The 18,574-nt window shown below is 44.7% G+C and overlaps 10 protein-coding genes and 1 non-coding gene across 11 annotated transcripts; 6 read left to right on the top strand and 5 right to left on the bottom strand.

The window, feature by feature from the left end:
- Positions 1–137: 137 nt before the first annotated feature.
- Positions 138–1,168, bottom strand: J056_002819 (Vacuolar protein sorting-associated protein 26B-A; the record flags this gene model as incomplete). The annotated part of the gene is made up of 4 exons (XM_009272084.1): positions 138–146; positions 189–358; positions 404–974; positions 1,022–1,168. The coding sequence occupies 4 exons, from the start codon at positions 1,166–1,168 to the stop codon at positions 138–140; spliced, it is 897 nt and encodes a 298-aa protein (XP_009270359.1).
- Positions 1,169–1,692: 524 nt separating this feature from the next.
- J056_002818 (Hydrophobin-1) lies at positions 1,693–2,149 on the bottom strand (the record flags this gene model as incomplete). Its single annotated transcript, XM_009272083.1, has 4 exons — positions 1,693–1,718; positions 1,764–1,826; positions 1,871–1,999; positions 2,044–2,149. 4 exons carry the CDS (start codon positions 2,147–2,149, stop codon positions 1,693–1,695), a joined length of 324 nt encoding a protein of 107 aa, XP_009270358.1.
- A 374-nt stretch (positions 2,150–2,523) lies between these two features.
- J056_002817 (uncharacterized protein) lies at positions 2,524–4,874 on the bottom strand (the record flags this gene model as incomplete). The annotated part of the gene is made up of 2 exons (XM_009272082.1): positions 2,524–4,413; positions 4,464–4,874. The coding sequence occupies 2 exons, from the start codon at positions 4,872–4,874 to the stop codon at positions 2,524–2,526; spliced, it is 2,301 nt and encodes a 766-aa protein (XP_009270357.1).
- A 1,129-nt stretch (positions 4,875–6,003) lies between these two features.
- J056_002816 (uncharacterized protein) lies at positions 6,004–6,888 on the top strand (the record flags this gene model as incomplete). Its single annotated transcript, XM_009272081.1, has 5 exons — positions 6,004–6,089; positions 6,139–6,250; positions 6,296–6,459; positions 6,505–6,590; positions 6,635–6,888. The coding sequence occupies 5 exons, from the start codon at positions 6,004–6,006 to the stop codon at positions 6,886–6,888; spliced, it is 702 nt and encodes a 233-aa protein (XP_009270356.1).
- A 111-nt stretch (positions 6,889–6,999) lies between these two features.
- J056_002815 (Serine/threonine-protein kinase cds1) lies at positions 7,000–9,220 on the top strand (the record flags this gene model as incomplete). Its single annotated transcript, XM_009272080.1, has 9 exons — positions 7,000–7,225; positions 7,281–7,380; positions 7,431–7,446; positions 7,494–7,602; positions 7,648–7,732; positions 7,779–7,944; positions 8,006–8,120; positions 8,168–8,262; positions 8,318–9,220. 9 exons carry the CDS (start codon positions 7,000–7,002, stop codon positions 9,218–9,220), a joined length of 1,815 nt encoding a protein of 604 aa, XP_009270355.1.
- Positions 9,221–9,444: 224 nt separating this feature from the next.
- J056_002814 (Mannose-1-phosphate guanyltransferase) lies at positions 9,445–10,715 on the top strand (the record flags this gene model as incomplete). Its single annotated transcript, XM_009272079.1, has 4 exons — positions 9,445–9,458; positions 9,505–9,521; positions 9,587–9,963; positions 10,023–10,715. 4 exons carry the CDS (start codon positions 9,445–9,447, stop codon positions 10,713–10,715), a joined length of 1,101 nt encoding a protein of 366 aa, XP_009270354.1.
- Positions 10,716–10,802: 87 nt separating this feature from the next.
- J056_002813 (5'-3' exoribonuclease 2) lies at positions 10,803–13,913 on the bottom strand (the record flags this gene model as incomplete). The annotated part of the gene is made up of 4 exons (XM_009272078.1): positions 10,803–11,907; positions 11,956–13,312; positions 13,365–13,765; positions 13,828–13,913. The coding sequence occupies 4 exons, from the start codon at positions 13,911–13,913 to the stop codon at positions 10,803–10,805; spliced, it is 2,949 nt and encodes a 982-aa protein (XP_009270353.1).
- Positions 13,914–14,005: 92 nt separating this feature from the next.
- On the top strand, positions 14,006–15,601 carry J056_002812 (Protein gar2; the record flags this gene model as incomplete). Its single annotated transcript, XM_009272077.1, has 4 exons — positions 14,006–14,026; positions 14,071–14,115; positions 14,163–14,255; positions 14,306–15,601. The coding sequence occupies 4 exons, from the start codon at positions 14,006–14,008 to the stop codon at positions 15,599–15,601; spliced, it is 1,455 nt and encodes a 484-aa protein (XP_009270352.1).
- Positions 15,602–15,969: 368 nt separating this feature from the next.
- On the top strand, positions 15,970–16,192 carry J056_002811 (uncharacterized protein; the record flags this gene model as incomplete). Its single annotated transcript, XM_009272076.1, has 2 exons — positions 15,970–16,095; positions 16,139–16,192. The coding sequence occupies 2 exons, from the start codon at positions 15,970–15,972 to the stop codon at positions 16,190–16,192; spliced, it is 180 nt and encodes a 59-aa protein (XP_009270351.1).
- A 63-nt stretch (positions 16,193–16,255) lies between these two features.
- Positions 16,256–18,088, top strand: J056_002810 (Zinc finger protein; the record flags this gene model as incomplete). The annotated part of the gene is made up of 1 exon (XM_009272075.1): positions 16,256–18,088. The coding sequence occupies one exon, from the start codon at positions 16,256–16,258 to the stop codon at positions 18,086–18,088; it is 1,833 nt and encodes a 610-aa protein (XP_009270350.1).
- Positions 18,089–18,263: 175 nt separating this feature from the next.
- On the bottom strand, positions 18,264–18,336 carry J056_004955. The gene has a single exon. It is a non-coding gene; the product is annotated as a tRNA-Lys (tRNA).
- Positions 18,337–18,574: the final 238 nt, after the last annotated feature.

The raw sequence follows: 18,574 nt of genomic DNA, 5'->3' as shown, positions 1-18,574 counted from the left end.
TAAATCATTCTGACGCTTTTCACTATCTTTTTTTGGTTATGAAGGTTTATTTTGGTTACATTTGCTAGGGCGCCTCATAACACGTCATGTACGCAACTTTATTGGGTATATGCATTGTTTGTACAAATTACAGGGATTCACGAGAGCTGTTCATTGTTAATTTTGTTTGTGTCTAGTAGTTCACCTACCTCCTCGTCTCTGTAGATTGTTATTTCTTGTTGTTTGAAGTACCTCCTATTCTCCTCGTCTATGAGAACTAGATTGAGGTAGTATCTTACTGAAAATTTCTTATTGACGTCTCTGAACGTAGGTGTCAATTCAAATCCACCGAGAAATAGCCGTATTGGTATAGTTTCACCTGTAAACGTGTGTCAGAATGTCTCACATATATAGCTTTACCAACCTCTGACGGGTGCACCATCCATGATCTCATACTTGGTGATAGTGTCTGACTCGTTGTATTGGTTGTGACCACTCCCTGTGCTCTCACGCTTAATTATTGAGAGCTCCATGTGCTTGATCTTAATTCTAACGAGGAGGAAGAATATCTTTCCAACGATGACGTCTTTGAGATGGTACTTGGATTTGCTGTACTCGAACTCAATATGGAGGCAGTCCTCGATACCAACTTCCATCTTGATAACATCGTTTATCTCAGGTGGCATACGGTGTGAGTGTACGTAGAGTTCCTTCTCACCGACAGCATCATTCATCCTTCGCGAGAGAGTGACTCTGATGAGATACTTGAGATTAACGTTAATTCCGTGATAGGACTCATAAGCTTTTTCCACATTCTTAAAGTTAAAGTCGAATGTTTGCGAAGAGCGTAAGTCACCTGCACCAGCCAAATCCTGGGAGAGTGCGAGGAAATCGTGATGATTTGTTTTATCGTGGAAAAGCTCTATAGTGCCGATAAACTCAACTCTAATTCCATCATGTGTGACCTTCTTGCCATCCTTAACCCTCACAGAGACCTGCCAGCTAATCAGTATCAGTTGGGTGGGAGTGGCAGTGCACCCACCTGACCAGTGACATTCTCGCCGTCGTAATAAATCGGACAGTAGGATTTACGGTCTTTATGGTCTTTTACTTCTGCTGTCCGTTTATCTTGTTCGTCGTTTACGGCGATTGAAACGTCGACGGAGGGGCCAAATCCAAGGAATGACATGCTTTTATATGATCCTGCGTAGTCTTCGATCGTGATGGTCTGCCTTTGTTGACGATTGAGTCACTTTGTGGCTAATCGATGGTGACTGCGCTGACTGACGGGCGTATCGACTCATAATGCGCAGAGTGAGTTGAATATGTTCAAATTGGAGTAAATTAGGCTCAAACTACTATTTTCATGGATATATTAATCACTTGAAATTGTTTACGAGCTCAATTTACTCCAACGCTTGCATCGGTTTCATTCGACAGAAGTCAATCGCCAAGAACTTGGCATCGTCGTATAGACTCTTTGAAAATAACGGTAGTACACTTTATGATTTGCGATAGACCTTGATCAAACGCAGTCTCAATCCATTTATTGCATAACTAGTACACCTAAAGTTGCAATTAAAAAGAACACCTTAACTTATAAAAAAAGATTCTTATGCTCATTCAAGTCTTCTTCCAAATAACTCACATCCAACAAAACAGTCGAAAATTTTAGGGTAAACTACGTATTATGTATAAGTACAGGTCATCAATCTAGACGATTGGGAGTGGGCTACAGCCTGTAAAAGGGTCAGTACGAAGTTTGAGACATTACAGACACATACCCAAACCAACGAGACCATCTTCTTCAAGACCCTCGCAACAGACTGGGGTGTTCTTGCACTCGTCTGTAGAGTGTTAGATTTGAGAAGGTGAGAAAACCTTTACGAACCCTCGATTGCAACTCCGATCAAGAGTGGGACCTGATCACATTGAACACCGACTTGGGATGCAATGTCGCCAGTGGAGATGAGGGCGTCGTTCTTGCCAGTGCTGGTTTGAGCCTCCTTGTTAAGGTCGCCTTAACAGTGTAAGATGGCGTCAAGCTATCTATTTCTTTCTTACAGCAGGAGATTTTTCCAGTGTTGCATGAGCCAGTCTCGCTCTTGGATTCCCAGCCGGCTGAAACAGAGGCGACGAGAGCGGTAGCAAAGATGGTTTGAGCGATCATTGTATAGATAAGTTTTGAGTTGTAAGGTAAGAGAGAGACGGCGGGTGCAATATTTATACTCTACATTCCCATACTAAATTCACTCTTCATTCTAAGAAGTGTGATCTCTTGTTTGAGGCACGCACTAAAATTGGTATTACCAAATTAGGTAGAGAGAGTGAGATTCTAGACTATCATGTAGCTGCGGATAAAGTTTATGTTCTTCCGCAAGTTTCTACCTCGCAATCATACTAAGTCGCTTAAAATTTTGCTTCGCTCCACACCCAACAAGTTTTTAAGGAAATGTGCATTAAGAAAAAAACAATTTGTATCAGTCGAGGTTCTAAATTAGATAATTGTTCAGTTTTTGTAACTATACATGTGGATTCCATCGATTAGACACCACCGCCAGACTTCTCAGAGCCAGAGCTTGCATCTGCAGCTGCGCCAATACCAACGTTGCTACCACCCTTTGGACCACCGTAGGTTTGACCGACGTGTTCTTGTAACGAGCTTGGAACTTGGCTCAGAACGCTGGTGAAAGCAGTAGACAACTCAACTTCCTTTAATCCGGATGCAATGTCCAAGAATGAATCCAATGTGACACCATCCTTGTGTTGAACTTCTTGAAGGATAGATGCGACGGCATCTTCTGAGACATTCTTGTAACCGAGGTTGTTGAGTGACTTGCCAAGATCTTCATTAGAGATAGATCCATCGTGATCGAGATCCAATGCAGCGAATTTCTCCTTGAGGGATTCCAATTCAGTTGGTGAGAATTGAGCTCTAGCAAACACAGCGTCTTCAATCTCTGCTGAGTCATTGTCGACAACCTTACCGCTTCTGACATCGCCCAATGAGAGGTTTTGCTTGGTTGGTGGAAGACCCATTGTCATCAGGTAGTCTTTACCTTGATCGAATTCTTGCTGCTTACGGCTCAAATCCCATCCAAGTTCTTCAGCCATAATGTCGACAACTCTTGGAAGAGCCTCGAGGGAGGCTTGGGCGTTGAGGAATGAAAGTCTAGTTCTACGTGCGATAACGTCGGTTGAGGTTTGTGCGTATTCTGCACGGCAAGCGTATCTAACTTCAGATTCAAGGAATGGGTATGTGGTTGCGAGTCTTGTACCGTGGATTGGCCATCTTAATCCAGTTGCTTCAGTCATGGCGGCAACGTTCCATGCTAAAGAACCGTAGGTGGCAGCCAAATGCTTAGCTACGTCAGTCTCCAAACCGAATTGTTGGATAAGCTTGATAAACATCATAGGAGTCCAGCCGTGTGATCCTACAAGCTTAACCTTGGTGGTTTGACACTTTCTTGGCTCGAGATCGAACTCCTTGATAGCAGCGTCGACTGTTTCTTCGGCCATGGAACGGTAGGTAGTCCACTTACCACCAGCAATGGTCAAAAGACCACCCTTTGAAATGTTGATCATGTGGTTTCTGACAAGAGATTGTGTGTTCTTAGCTGCTGGGTCGCGAACGAGTGGTCTGAGACCTGACCATGCTGAGAGAACGTCACCACGACGGACCTTGAGGTCTGGTGAGAGATATCTACGGACCTCATCGATGATCCATTGGATTTCTTCCTCCTTTGGAGCTGGGTTGCGCTCAACCTTGGATGGAGAGTCGGTAGTACCAGCAATGACGTTACCTAACCATGGCAAGAAGAAAATGACACGGCCGTCGGAGGTGTTTGGATCGATCAAACCAAGCTCTGGTGAGCAGTAGTATGATGGGAGTGTAATGTGAACACCGGATGATGGAGCAACAATTTCTTGGACTTGAGGTTCATCGAATTTACGAATACCGTCTGAGAATGGCCCGGTAGCGTTGATGATACCCTTTGACTTTACATCCCATTCGTGCTTGGTGATGTTGTCCCTCAGTCTAGCACCCTCAATCTTGCCGCTTGAATTCTTTTCAAGACGGACAACTTCGGTGTGGTTGGCGACTGTAGCACCGTGGTGGACGGCGGTCATAATCAAGGCCATGTTCATACGGGCGTCATTGTGTTGACCGTCGTAGTATACAACGGAACCAACGAGACCGTCAGACTTGAGCATTGGGAAGGATTCAACTGTCTTGCTCTTGAACATAGCGTATGAGGATTCCATGTTTTGTGATCCTGCGAGGAAATCGTACACCTTACAACCGACGAAGAAGTAAGGGAGTTGCCACCAGGTGTAAACAGGTAGCATAATTGGGAGTGGTTGTGAGAGGTAAGGAGCGATATCCAAGAACGTCTTACGTTCGTGGAGGGCTTCACGGACGAGCTTCCATTGCTGTGGAGCTGATGTTAGAAATGCCAAGCTGAAAAGACTATCAAACTCACCTCATAATCAAGTTCAAGGATAGCTTTTTGGAGGTATCTCACACCGCCGTGGACGAGCTTAGTTGATTTTGAAGAGGTACCAGAAGAGAAGTCGTCACGCTCTACGAGCGCAGTCTTGTAGCCTCTTGTAGCAGCGTCAACTGCAACACCAGCACCAGTGGCACCACCACCGACGATGAGAAGATCCCAGATTTCTTCCTTGTCCTTTGAATCGAACGCGCCTAATTTGGTGAGCATGTGCTCACGGGAAGGTGGAGTCCAGAGAGCAGATGGGCGACGATCAATTGAGTCATCCATGCTGATGGATTCCTTGTTCGAGTTCAAATAGGCGTAGCTGGTCAATCCGAGCGCTGCGGTTGAGCCAACGAGGCCATTCCTGGATAAGAGTCTTGATGACGCTCTTCTAAACATTTATTTGAAGATGGATGTAGTTGTTCAAGGTAGAAATCACGTCCAGCTTATTTGGAGTAACCCAGCGTATTAGCTCATTTGGTATCCACATGAAATGTAAAATATTTTAAAATTTATCCTCATTTTTACAGCTAATAATAAAGCCCTCTGGCATCCTCAGAGCTCTATCGGCCGTGTCGGTCGAGTACCGTTTTCGTACATTTGTGAAAATGTGGGGCAACGCGTTGCCTAGAATGTAATCTATTCATTTTCATAGGTTGGCAACGATTTCGAACAGCCTTGATTGTCTTTGGCTGCATTTTCACGTCGCTCACGCCCGTCAGCCCCGCCAGATGTCAGAACCTCGTATCTTTCTGCGGATTTGAAGGGGATGAAAGGAATTTGAAGGTTTAAAGAGGAAGCATTGATTCCCCTGAGATCTTTTATGGTCTTTTCATTTCCCAGGAAGCGCTAGAAGCCTTTGAGTAACATCATCTATTTCAATGGGTGAAGTCATCCGCGGTGACGATCTTAAAGACGCGAGTGGCGCAGCACATGATGTGACGAATGGCTGATGGATCTGCTTATGAGCCTTAAAATGTATTCAGTAGCTCGTCCATTTCCAACTCCGGCTGAGTACCTTGGGCAAGTTTCCATTGAGTAATCGTAGTGACGCAGAGGTAGACAGTCATCTGAGGAGATGACAGGCTAGTTACTTTTGTAAGGCAAGCATTACAGTAATTCCTCTGTTTGTATTTTTTGACTTGGTTTGTCTGCAAGAGTGTGACAAAACCGCCTTTGTATCATGTGGAGGATTATCTAGCTTTAAAATGTCACAAATATATTCACGGTACTCTCGCTATCAACGCCATTGCTATCAACAATGTTTTCGCTCTTGACTGCCCAGATGAGCTATGAAATTATGCGAATTTAATTGTAAATTACAGGATTGTTGTTACAAAGTCTTTCATACTGCTTTTGTCGCACACAACGAGAGTTCCTACTTGGTATGACCTTCTCCTGAGATCAATCTGGTAGCAAATATGCGTACATTAATGCCTTGATCTACGAAGCAATTAATGAGTTAATGTCATTGTACGCAAATGCACGTCCTTGATGATGTATGCCTCGCTTCTTACACCCCATCATCATGTTAATACTGTCAATCATAGCGGCTGGAATAATAGCCAGTACTTGTCAAGCGACATCACCATTTTTTATAGCTTCAACTGATCCGTGAGGTTTATTGTTACATGCGTATACAAAGCTTATCAACAAAATCCAGATCAATTGAGATTGATGGAATGAGGAATGCGATAACGAGCAACGATTTGAAGCAAATATCGAAAGACAATCTGTGTAATTTAGATGCTGTTGTCGTTATTGAGCAGCCCACGGTGGGTTCTTGTTGCCGCGTCTACGCACTCTAACGGGAAGACTAGCTTAAAGAGGACGATTTAGACAGTTTTACAAGCCAATTCACATTCTACGAGTCCTCTCATAACGCTCCTCAAGCTCTGACCCAGCCTAGCGATGCTGCCCAGCTCATTTCATCAACCTGCAAATCCAGACTTCACAAGTACAAGCACGGCGATTGGCTGGCGCGGTGAGTGAGACGTATAAATGCATTTCAAAAGCTTACCGGGGTCAGTAACTCGGTTATCAAGGTCAAGGGAGAGCGCAGCTCACTTAATGGCTTATCACAAGCGAAGCGCAGAGAGTATGTGGATGATCTGTGTATGTGTAAGCCCCTTTAAATAACCCAGCTAACTCTTGATAAGTAAACAAGTTACCTTTATTAGCAATCCAGAGGCGATTCTATGAGCATGCCATTGTAATCACATCCCCCAGCGTTGGATTTGATTACTGGACGACGCCGTTGATATCGTCACTCATTATTAGCTTCGGTATACTCACCCCAATCCTAGTATTCGCTATCAAGGCTCTTTTGGCAATTTCACCAACGCCCAAGCAGCCAAACTCAACACTGGCACAGATGCCACCAAGTTCATTAGCAGATAAGAAGAATAAGTAGGCTAATACGCTGATTCCCTTGTACTAATTTTATATTTCTTTATTTCATCAAACTCAACTCAATCTAGAATTCACGACGCGTTAATCTCGATCATCACCAGCCAGAATGTCAATGTATCAAGATGATGGAATTGAGGGCACGCAACCGACGCAGCAGCTTACTCAAACGCAGCGCACGGCTTCTATGCCTAATCCCGACGAGCCTGGCTACTGGGGAGTGCTTATGCCGGTTGGAAGAAGAGATCTCAACAGCGTCACATTCTTGAACGAAAAGCCTGCATATAGATTTGGCAGACATCCCCAAGAGAACGATATCATTTTAAATGGAAAGAAAATCAGTTGAGTTTGGTGGCTTTGTGGTGGTGATGGCAGAGATCTGACTGAGCACGTCAGGTAACAACCATTGCAAGGTTTATCAGACTGGTGATTACGATAACGCAGACGATGGCGATCAGAATGCCTCTGAAATCGTCGTATTTATTGAAGATACGAGGTGAGTGCGGTTTGACGCGACAGATGCACATTCTAAGCATTCAATGGTAGTTCGAATGGTACTTACGTGTGTATATACCAATATCACGCTTTTATCCTAACTAGTCACCAAAGATAAATCAAATCCGCTGCGGTAAAGGCGTACAGAGAAGGTTGATGCCTGGTGATGAAGTCAGCTTCGGTAATCCACTCTCAAATGCACCAGGCACATTAGACGACTATCGTTAGTCAAGTGTTCCTCCGCAGGCCCATCTGACTCGCGTATCAGGGTACATTTTCAGACCTCGCCCTAAGAAGGCTCAGAGTATAGACGAAAATGCAGGTGGCGGTGTATTTGCCAAGTATGAAATAGGGTGGGTTTGTTCATCAGCTTTGGATCCTAAGTTGACCAGCTCAAAGTGCACAAATTGGAAAAGGATCATTCGCTAGTGTTAAGAAGGCTTACGAGCGGAGTTCAGGCATTCCACGGGCAGTTAAGCAGATTGCCAAGCATAGGTTTGCTATGAATCAGAAGACCCTTAAAATGTTTGAACGTGAAATTGGCATTATCAAGATCTTGGACCATGTGCGTCATTGTGTTCTGACATGATACTCTTTTCAACACCTTTCTGACAATTCAATTCAAGGAAAACATTGCAAGATTCTGTGATATATTTGAAGACGATCAGGTGATATATCTCGTAATCGAATTCGCTGCAGGAGGGGATTTGTTGGATTACATCATCAATCGAGGTGGTTTATGTGGGTATCACTAAAGCACAATATGTAAATCTAACACACACGCTCAGCTGAACGTGAAGCAAGGGATATCGCAAGACAGATGTGTGCTGCTATGGCGTATACTCACGAAAAGGGAATCACCCATCGTGATTTGAAACCAGAAGTGGGTTGTATAGCTTGATCTGGAATTGCGGAGTAAACTAACGCAAATCCCTAAGAACATTCTGCTTTGCACGAAAGATGTAGAACTACCACAAATCAAGATTACAGATTTTGGCTTGGCTAAAGCTGTCGATAGCCAGACACACCTCAAGACAATGTGCGGCACACCATCATACCTGGCGCCTGAAGTTGTTTTGAAAAGACCAGAGGGTTATGATCAAGCGGTCGATTCATGGAGTACTGGAGTGATCATTTATGCCATGCTAACGAATTCGTCGCCATTTGACGAGCAAGAAGATGAACCATTGCATGAGAGAGTACAAAAACGACAGGTAGACTACGACGTTCTAAAGCAGTTAGGAATGTCTGACAGTGCTATTGACTTTATCTCCAAGTTGTTGATAGCCGATCCTGAGACCCGAATGTCACTAAAGGACGCGCTCAATCATCCATGGATAAATGAAGTGAAGGTGGCAAGACCACCACCACCACCACCAATCCCAGTACCTAACTTTACCAGCAAAGACCACAGCAACGAAGACAGAAACGAAGTAATTAAAGGACAGATCGAAGCTTTGCAGTCGGAGTTGAAGAACGGGAACGGTAATACAAATAATACAGCAGGAACGAGGACGCCATATAGAAATGGATTCTTCCAGGACGATGACAGCTCATCGCCACCGAAATTCAGCATACCGTCGTCGAATCACTCAAATCAGAACATGTTCTCGTCTTCTCCGCTTCCAGCATCTGGTAATAGAAATGGGTACAGTGGGAACAATGGCTATAATCCAAAGTCAGACGTCAGCTGCAGTGCAGATATGTCGCAGCTCCAGCTTCAGCATCTGTCTCCAATGTTGAAAAGGAAACATCCTGACGATGGCAGTGAGGAGAATTACGGGGAGGACAGCTCACCACGTGGCCATGTGCTTAGAGATCGCAAGCAAGTGAGGCATTAGGTTGGGTGTTATTCAACCTTCTGTCTACGACTTCCATGTTTTCATTTTTGGCACAATGTTCAATCAAATGTAAATTATTACTTTAACGCTTTGCTTTGCTTTGTTGCTTAAATCTTTGACTGCTTTGCCGCTTATGGCTCATGTGCGTGCCTGATCTGACCTCTCGCCTGTGCACACCGCGCGCTGGCTTCTTTGATTAGAACACGTCACAACACGAAAAAAACATGGGACTGAAAGCGTGAGTAGGGTGTACAAGAGAAGGGAACAAACTAACAAGTACATAGGCTGATTTTAGTCGGAGGTTAGTGATAGCAGAGCAACAGCGTAAACAGTGCAAATAGTCAAGCTTACGCAACGCACATTCAGGATTCGGTACGCGGCTGAGACCACTAACGCTCACGTTGCCCAAGCCACTCGTACCATTCTGCAACAAACCGATGATAGTCCATCAGATAGAAGCGCTAGTGCAGGCCGGCGTGACAGACATAGTTCTCGCGGTAAACTACCGTCCTGAGATAATGGAGAAGGTGTTGAAAGAGTGCGAGGAGCGGTATAAGATAACGATTCATTTCTCCATTGAATCTGAGCCATTAGGCACAGCAGGTCCATTGAAATTAGCCGAGAATATACTAGGAAAAGACGACTCCCCGTTCTTTGTTCTCAACAGCGACGTTACGTGCAACTATCCCTTTGAACAGCTGCGAGATTTCCACAACTCGCACAGCAGTGCCGGGACGATAATGGTAAGGGGGGGATGATTAGCGAGTATCGAAAAGTGGTGCATCTAACACGCCCACACCAGGTCACAAAGGTCGACGAGCCCTCCAACTACGGTGTCGTCGTTATGCACACCGGCTCCTCCCAGATAGAGCGTTTTGTCGAAAAGCCCAAGACGTTTGTCGGAAACCGGATCAATGCGGGTATATACATATTCGATCCAAAAATGCTATCGCGTATAAATCTTCAACCAACGTCAATCGAGACGGAAGTGTTCCCGCCAATGGCAAGTGATGGCGAGCTACACGCTTTCGATCTGCAGTCTTTCTGGGCAGATGTAGGTCAACCGAAAGATTACATTCATGGGACATGTCTGTATTTGTCACACCTCAGCAATTACTCGCCGAACCAACTCACACAGCCGTCCCAACATAGCTGGGTTAATGGCGGGAACGTCCTTGTTGCACCGTCGGCGGAAATAGATAGTAGTGCACTTATTGGACCTAACGTCGTCATCGGACCAGGTGTTAAGGTGGGAAGGGGCGCAAGGTTGCAAAGGTGTGTCATTATGGACGGTAGCAGAATTAGAGACCATAGCTGGATTCACTCCACTATCGTCGGCTGGAATTGCACTATTGGTAGATGGGTGCGTATAGAAAATATCGCTGTCCTCGGCGATGATGTAGTCGTCAAAGATGAACTTCACATCAATGGCGCTTCTGTCCTCCCCCACAAATCCATTTCTGCATCTATCACTGAACCAAAGATAGTCATGTAGGAAAAAAGAAAAAGAAAGAGAAACACTCTAATTGATCATATACTCTGCTTTATTTGTACAAAGGTTTAATATACAATTACTGTCTTATTATCCTCGGTATCCACCGTGAGGAGGTCTCTGTGCGCCGGCGTAGCCGCCATAGCTGCCCCTGTATCCGCCAGTAGGTGGCGGTGGACGGGGTCTACCCATACCCATCGTCGGCGGTGGAGGACGTGGCCTAGCGCCGTTGGCCAATGATGGAGAAAACACTCCTTGGCCAGGTGGAGGGCGCGCGCCCATCGGTCTGCCTTGAATATAGCTTGGAGGCGGTCTGTGTGGACGAGCGCTCCCGAACTGCGGGCGTGGCGGCCTACTAGAAGGCACAGCCGAGTTATTGCCTCTGAACTGGTTATGTCCACCACCTCTGTAATTGTTGTTGTTGTCGCCGCCGTTCTTCGCCTTCTCGATGTCGTAGCTGGAAAGTTGTTTGGGTTTACCTTTGAATGACTTGAGGATAGTGCTCTTGTGTGGATGTGTCTGCTCCGGGAAGCCATACCGAACAGCAATAGAACGGTCATCAACTACATCCGGCTGGTCCTCGAGTGTGCTCAGCGGCGAGTAGAATGTAGATCCAGGTATAACGTCCGCATCTGCCTCAGCGTAACCAGCCAAACTGTCAGCCTTGGCTAGATCCAACTCAATACGTGAATTGCCCTTTCGCTTCGTATAAAGCTTGCATATTTGGTCGTAAAGCGGATGCTCTTCGCTAATCATCAGGGTCTCACATCCCCGCTCATTCCGCCTCTTCTCATCATCGCTCAAGTCGTCGTAGCGTGTCTTGAGCGCAGAAGTTAGTCGTTCCTCGTCTATAAACGGCAGCAATGGCACAGCCTGCCACACCATCTTCTTTCCATTCATGTCGATGTTGAAATCTTCTGGATAGAAATCAAGTATGGGTGAGTCATGACTTGTCATATATTCACGGAATGGGCGCGGTATATGCACTCCGGACGCTGCAGGGAAAACTCCCATCAGCTGCTCAAACGGGCGGAATGGTTTACCCAGTTCAAATTTAATTGGCAGTGATTCAATATTTTCAAAATCAGCTGCAAACGGGGCGTAGTGGTACGGGTAATACCATTTCCATGATGGACAGCCTTGGTAGTAGTACTTGAGTACCCAGCAAAGACCCTCCAGATACTTATGAACGATACTGCGGTAAATTAGCTGGGCTAGTTGGGTGTGTTCATGTCAGACTCACGTCCTGCGCTGTTCGACATCCGATAAATCAATATTGAATTTTTGTCGGTAATAGCGCTCTCTATAGCCTGGCTCCCACAACTTAACTGTATCCTCCTGGTCGACGGTGCCATCGGGGTTGACTTTCGGCTTGGATGGCTGTGTGCTGCTCTCTTCACCCTGCTCTTCGTCTTCTGGTTCGGCTTTCGTTACTTTCACACCTGGAATCTGCTCGTCTTCTGGTACGTCTTCTTCAGGATGTTTGCGTTTATTGTCCTCTTCTGTCTCATTGAGCCTCTGGTTCTCTTGTTTCACCTGTCCATCACTCTTCATCTCAAACCCACCACTCATCTGAGCTTTCAACATGTCAGCCGCATTCATGTTTGCCATGCGCATTTTGTGTCTATTCGCAATTAGGTCGTTGTTTGATTTAATGTCGACGCTTTTGTATTCGACGCCTCCAATGGACGAGCTGTCCGTAGAAGCGTCCATGTTTCTGTCGCTTGGGAGCGGTGCGCGCGTGCTTTGAGAGCCTCTGTTGCTCAGTTCAACATCTCTCTTCTGTTGCTCCATCTTCCTCCTCTTGGCATTCCTATCCTGGCGGTCTTCGGTTTCCTTCCTACGTCTGAATATCTCATCCTCACTGCTGGACAGCCCATCCATGATCATTTGCGCGCGCTTGAGGTTGACATCACCATGCTTGGTGAGGTAGCCTCCCATCAATGGCAAGCAACGTTTCCAAATAGCGAGTAAAGTATCAATAGCTCCCTCCCTAATCTCTAACGAAGGTAGATGGGGAAGAAAATCGTTACCGACAAAGAATATCATAAACACCCAGTCATCAATGGCGCGTTCTAAATCATACCCAAATGGCATATTAGGCAGTTTAAGTTCAAAGTAGAGGTATTCTCTGAGAGTAGTGACGTCTAAGAAAATGAAAGGGTTTGGTTCGGCTGGCTGATCAGAATTGGGTTGTTGCGGTGGACCTCTACCACCTTTATTCTGTTTGCGCTGTTTATCAGACTGAGCGAAGACGTCCTCACGTAAAACTCTGAAATTTGGCTCGTGGGTAGCAAGAGCAAGCATGATTAGATCAGCGTCGAGACCGTATATGACATGCTCCGTGTTTGGGTTGTGAGACGGCTGTGAACGCTGACGACGAATGAAATCCATAATCTTGTGTTCACCTTCACCGGGAACGCTAGCATCTGAGATTATAACTTGAAGGTTTTTCCAGCCATCGTCTTGATTCATTTTACGAGCGACCCAGTACCTTAAAGCTTGAGCGAGGAGGTCCATGAAGGGGGTGCCAGGAGTAATGGCGTTACTGTCCCATGCACGCTTATCCTTTTGTTCGTCAGTGTAAGTGTGACCTTGAGCTGGGGAGGGAGTTAAAGGCGGATATAGAAAGTCAAAGACAAACCGACTGACCTTCCATTTCTCTGTAATGCTGCTGACGAGAATCCTCCTTCTCTTTGGCTTCCTGGGCGGATCTAAAGCGACGACCACGCTGTTGATTCATCTTGGCTCTAGGAGCAACACCATCGATAGCCATCATGAGTAATTTACGCGGACGAATCATATTAACGACTCTTTCGGTATAAATGAAAACTTCGCGCATCATTTCCTCCTCAGTTTCAGGAGCAGGCTTGTTTTCAGGATGTGAGCATGGATGTACGATACCGTTCATATCCAAGTAAAGACAGTCAAATTCCTGATTATTGGGATTTGGTTGTGTAATGTCAACTGGAGTATACTCTGTGACGTTGCCATTCTCATCGCGGGAAGATTCGATTGGCTTTGGATGCTGCTCTTCAACTTTATAAACGATTCTTGGATATTTCTGGGGATAAATTCGTCAGCATGGCTCAGTGTATCGACGGAGATAACCCACTTTAGATAACCAACGGAAGAGTGCGGGAACACCCTGTAGACAGGCGTGAGGAAACAGATCTCTAATAAAAACAGCCAAATTACCATTTTAATTTAAAAATTTCAATGTGGACGTTGAGATCTGAGAAGATTATCACGCTATCTCTCTTCTCAAGCGTACTCGCAACATCGAAATAGAAATGGGCAAAAAAGAGGTTAAAGTGGGTAAATGTGTTTATGCCTGATACAAGCTAACAAACACCAGCAAACATCCACTGCACCACCAAAGAAGGAAAAGAAAGAGAAGAAAGTTAGTTTGTTAAATTTGCTCACTATCCCTATTAACACGTGAATAAGTCCAAATCTGCCTCAAAGAAGGAACCTACTCCTCCTCCAAAGCCTGTTTCCTCTTCTGATTCTTCTTCCTCTTCAGATTCAAGCGATAGCGATGTGTGTTACAAATTTTACACTTCTTCCTTTATCTTACTTTTACCACTCAGGATGATAAGAAGAAGTCTAAGAAGGCCTCTCCTCCTAAGAAATCCTCAAAAGCCGCTAAGAAGTCATCCTCTAGCGATGATAGCGATGATAGCAGTGATTCTGAAGACGAGAAGCCAGTAAAAAATGACTCTAAGAAGGATTCTAAGAAAGAGGCTAAGAAGCCTGCACCAGCACCAGCTAAGAAAGACGAAAGCAGTGACTCTTCTGACTCTTCCTCATCCGACGACGAACCTGCTCAAAAATCTGCACCTGCTGAACCATCTAAAAAGGACGATTCATCTAGCTCAGAGTCTTCAGACAGCTCAGACGAGGACGAGAAGATGGCTGATGCTAAGGCTCCTCCAAAGAAGGCTGCTAAGGACGACTCTAGCGATTCTAGCGACAGTGATTCTTCTGACGATGACAAAGATGCCAAGGTTACTGAGAAGCCTGCCCCAGCTAAGAAGGATGACAGTAGCTCTTCTTCAGACTCCTCTTCGGATGAGGAAGAGAAGGCTGAACCTGCACCTGCACCTGAAGCAACCGAGGCACCTTCAAAGAAGCGTAAGGCGGAAGACATGGAAGTCCCAGAGACCATCACCGTAGACAACACTCCACAAATCTTTGTCGGTCAATTGTCTTGGAACATTGATGATGAGTGGTTGAAGAGCGAGTTTGAGCAATTGGGTACAGTAAAGAGCGCGCGCGTTCAATTAGACAGACAAAATGGTCGCTCTAGAGGGTTTGGTTATGTCGAATTTGAGTCACATGACATTGCACTCAAAGCTATGGAACAATTTGCTGGTAAAGAAATTGATGGTAGACCAATTAGAGTAGATTTGAGCGTTCCACGCGCACCAAATCCAGAAAAGAGGGCTAAGTCATTCGGAGATCAACGTAGTGATCCATCCAACACTTTGTTCGTTGGAAACTTATCATTCAACACGAATGAGGACAGCGTTTGGGAATTCTTTGGGGAGTTTGGAGCGATTGAGAGCGTACGTGTACCAACTGATAGGGAAACTGGAGCACCAAAAGGTTTCGGTTATGTCAGTTTCGCTGATGTTGACACTGCCAAGGCAGCAATCGATGGTGCAGCGGGAAGTGAGTTGGATGGAAGGGTTTTGAGATTAGATTTCAGCACACCAAAGGACAGAAGTGCAGGTCCACCTAGAGGCGGTGGTCCAAGAGGCGGCGGTAGAGGTGGAAGAGGTGGCAGAGGTGGTGCACCAAGAGGTGGTGGCAGAGGTGGATTCAATGCCAACAGATCAGGTGCTATTGCCCAGCCACAAGGAAAGAAAATGACATTTGACTAGATTATATAAGTGATTCTTGTAGATAATGCGTATTTAAATATATATTGGGTTTATAGGCGAAAACATGGTATAATTGACAATGTTTCTATTCTACATTGTGCCTTGAAAATTCTCAACACCAAATGACACTTCAAAGTCAAAATTTTCCGATAAAGTGTGGGCTTATAAAAGGGACACAACCAATTTTATTTGTGTTACTTGTTCGTCTTCAGGGTTCAAGATATAAATTGCATGAAACAGCTCAAGGCTAGCCACTGAGATTGAAGACGCACCAGCCAGTAGCTAATATGGAAAACATAATTTGAATCGAGTCAACTGGAGAAAGCCTCACTGATGAGCCTCTCTAACTTCAACCAACAACTCCACCAATGAGGCTAATTGATAGGCTCGGAAAGAAGAAAGAGGAAGGGGAAAAGCAGCGGAGGGATAAGAAGTCTGATAGGTCAAGTAAAGATGAGAAAGAAAAGGAGGAAGATAAAGAGCAGATACGAAAGGTTGGTGTGGTGTTATGGCTTTATACAGCTCACACGGATGTAGTCGTCAATTGTACCAGAAATAGATCCAACGACAAAAGAAGCTGTAATTCCATGAAATTTGTAATTTTTAATCGATCAATTGGGTGAATAAACCCTGTTCTCAACCACCAAGCAACTGATGAGCCATCCAACGAATCCAAATACGTCGAATAGCAGTCAATCAATACCAGTAAACCCGAATGACTTGGAATATTTAATTGGTTTTAAAGATTTCATCTTTTGGTTGAAATTATCTGGAAAATTCAATCCAAACGAGGACAAGGACGAGCTATACAATAAATACCTTGAATATAGAAAATTATTTCATTCTAGACAGTGCTACACGCTTTTCTTACAACAGAAGCATCAGCCTTGGTTTGTAGAGAAGTACTACCCTTCAAAGGAAGATCATCGTAATCATTTAAAGTTACGCGGTTGGAATTCTAAACCCAGAGATTTCATCGAGGATCTCAATTCGGGTGCTTTTGACAGTGTCTCATTCGATAAACCTCCAAAAGACTCGAACGAATCAACTCAGACGACACCTTATACTATCCAACCTCCTAATCACCCTCAGTTATTCATAAAGAGCATCCCTCCTGCTATTGGTCGATCTAAGTTGGAATCTTACTTTTCTCAGCTCGATGGATTTGATTATCTGGCTCTATCTGATCCACAAGCCGTAAAAAGATATCATAGGACAGGCTGGGTTAGTTATAAACAGGGTATTGATTTGGACTATTACCTGAAAAACCAACTCAGTCATCCTAAAATTGACACTTTCACTCTTTATATTAACAAATGTGACACTCCAATCACAACTAAAGCAAAGGTCGCACCTCCAATCAGCAACACTCCAGACAGATTGAGACAGGATCTTGGTAACATTAAGAAACTATGTACACACCTCGAATCCACTTACAATACAATATCAAACAATGATCTTTCTATCAACATATCCCAGCATATCTCCAACGCTATCACAAAGCTCAACATCTCCGATCACACCACTAGACTCAAGAAAGAGCTCGACTTGTACATACTATACCTGCGCAACGCTTTCAACACTTGCTATTACTCTGCTTCTATCCATGATTTCAAGGAAGAGCTAGTAAGGAAGTCGTGCATTTATTACCGTAACACTGCAAACCCACCGGACAACCACGAAGACGCCTACGATTCTCATAAGTCTGATAATTGGATGAGACACCTAGACGAGAAGATATCGTCCTTGATAGAGCCAAATTTCGATTACTTGGCATGTGGTGGTTTTGACTATGATGAGCAAGTAACGGCTGTAGTGTCGAAGTTGATAAAGAAAGAGGATGAAAATAAGTTTAGGTGTCTAGAATGCACCAAGTTATTTAGAGCTACTGAATTTATAGAGAAACACATACTCAACAAACACAGCGAAATGATTGACGTAGATAAACTAGATGATATAGTAGCATTCAACAATTACATACGCGATCCAAATCGCGTAAATCCACTAGCTGATCTACCTGCTTGTGTGAATAGACGTTTTCCTGGAGCTGCCATTGCCAGGCAGCGCGAAGCAGAGAAAGAGCGAGAGCGCACAGAGCGAGAGAAAGCTAACAGGAGGGAGTATTACGAACCGGGTGCGTACGATCGCTACAACAACGAGCGATATGATTATGACAGGGATTATGAGCGTGGAATGGGTCATGCCGTATTCAAACACAAGCGACCACATGAGTATAACGACGAAGGTGGTGTGAAGAGGTTCAAAAGCGTTGGTATACCGTCATGGGCGAGAAATGTTCCTCAACATACCCTCCCACCTTCTTACAGAGAGGCGCCAAGCGCTAGTGCGAATCCTGCTAGTGTTAACCCTAGACGCATTCCTCCCCCACCAGGCGCCAAGGTCGATCCTAGAGCTGGTGGAAGCAGTAATACGTATGAAGATCTGGATACTGTTGCTGGGGGTGATGATGTCGAGTTGCAGTATTAATTATAGTTTATTCTGTTGCAGCTTTCCACAACTACTCGCTTCATATTTATTGTACGAAAAATGTATTGAAATTTGCCGATATCGTATTGTAAAAAATTTTTGAGATGCAATTGCAACGTGTGAATAGCATTGAATGAGAATTTCAGCATTTTTGCTGATTGCTAGATAAAAAGCTAGCCCCACGCGGGGCTCGAACCCGCAGCCTTGTGATTAAGAGTCACACGCTCTACCGATTGAGCTAGCGAGGCTGTTGAAAAAGTATCCATTGCTAATTATATAATATACAACAGTTGGAATAAATAAATTTTCATTTGGTCGGAGCAAAGAATTAAGTAGCCACCAAAACATTATATAGAGCCTTTTCTGCTGGTGACCATGTCAAGTAAGTTACATAAACAAAACCTTGATAAGTATTTTCAAAGTTTTGTTTTAATCTTGCTAAGTACTCATATTGCACAGGATTTTTAGATGTAGGAAGTTCGATCA

The sequence above is a fragment of the Wallemia ichthyophaga genome, assembly GCF_000400465.1.
Source record: "Wallemia ichthyophaga EXF-994 unplaced genomic scaffold scaffold28, whole genome shotgun sequence".
In the NCBI taxonomy this organism is placed as follows: domain Eukaryota; kingdom Fungi; phylum Basidiomycota; class Wallemiomycetes; order Wallemiales; family Wallemiaceae; genus Wallemia; species Wallemia ichthyophaga.
This window is presented reverse-complemented; position numbering and strand designations above follow the sequence as displayed.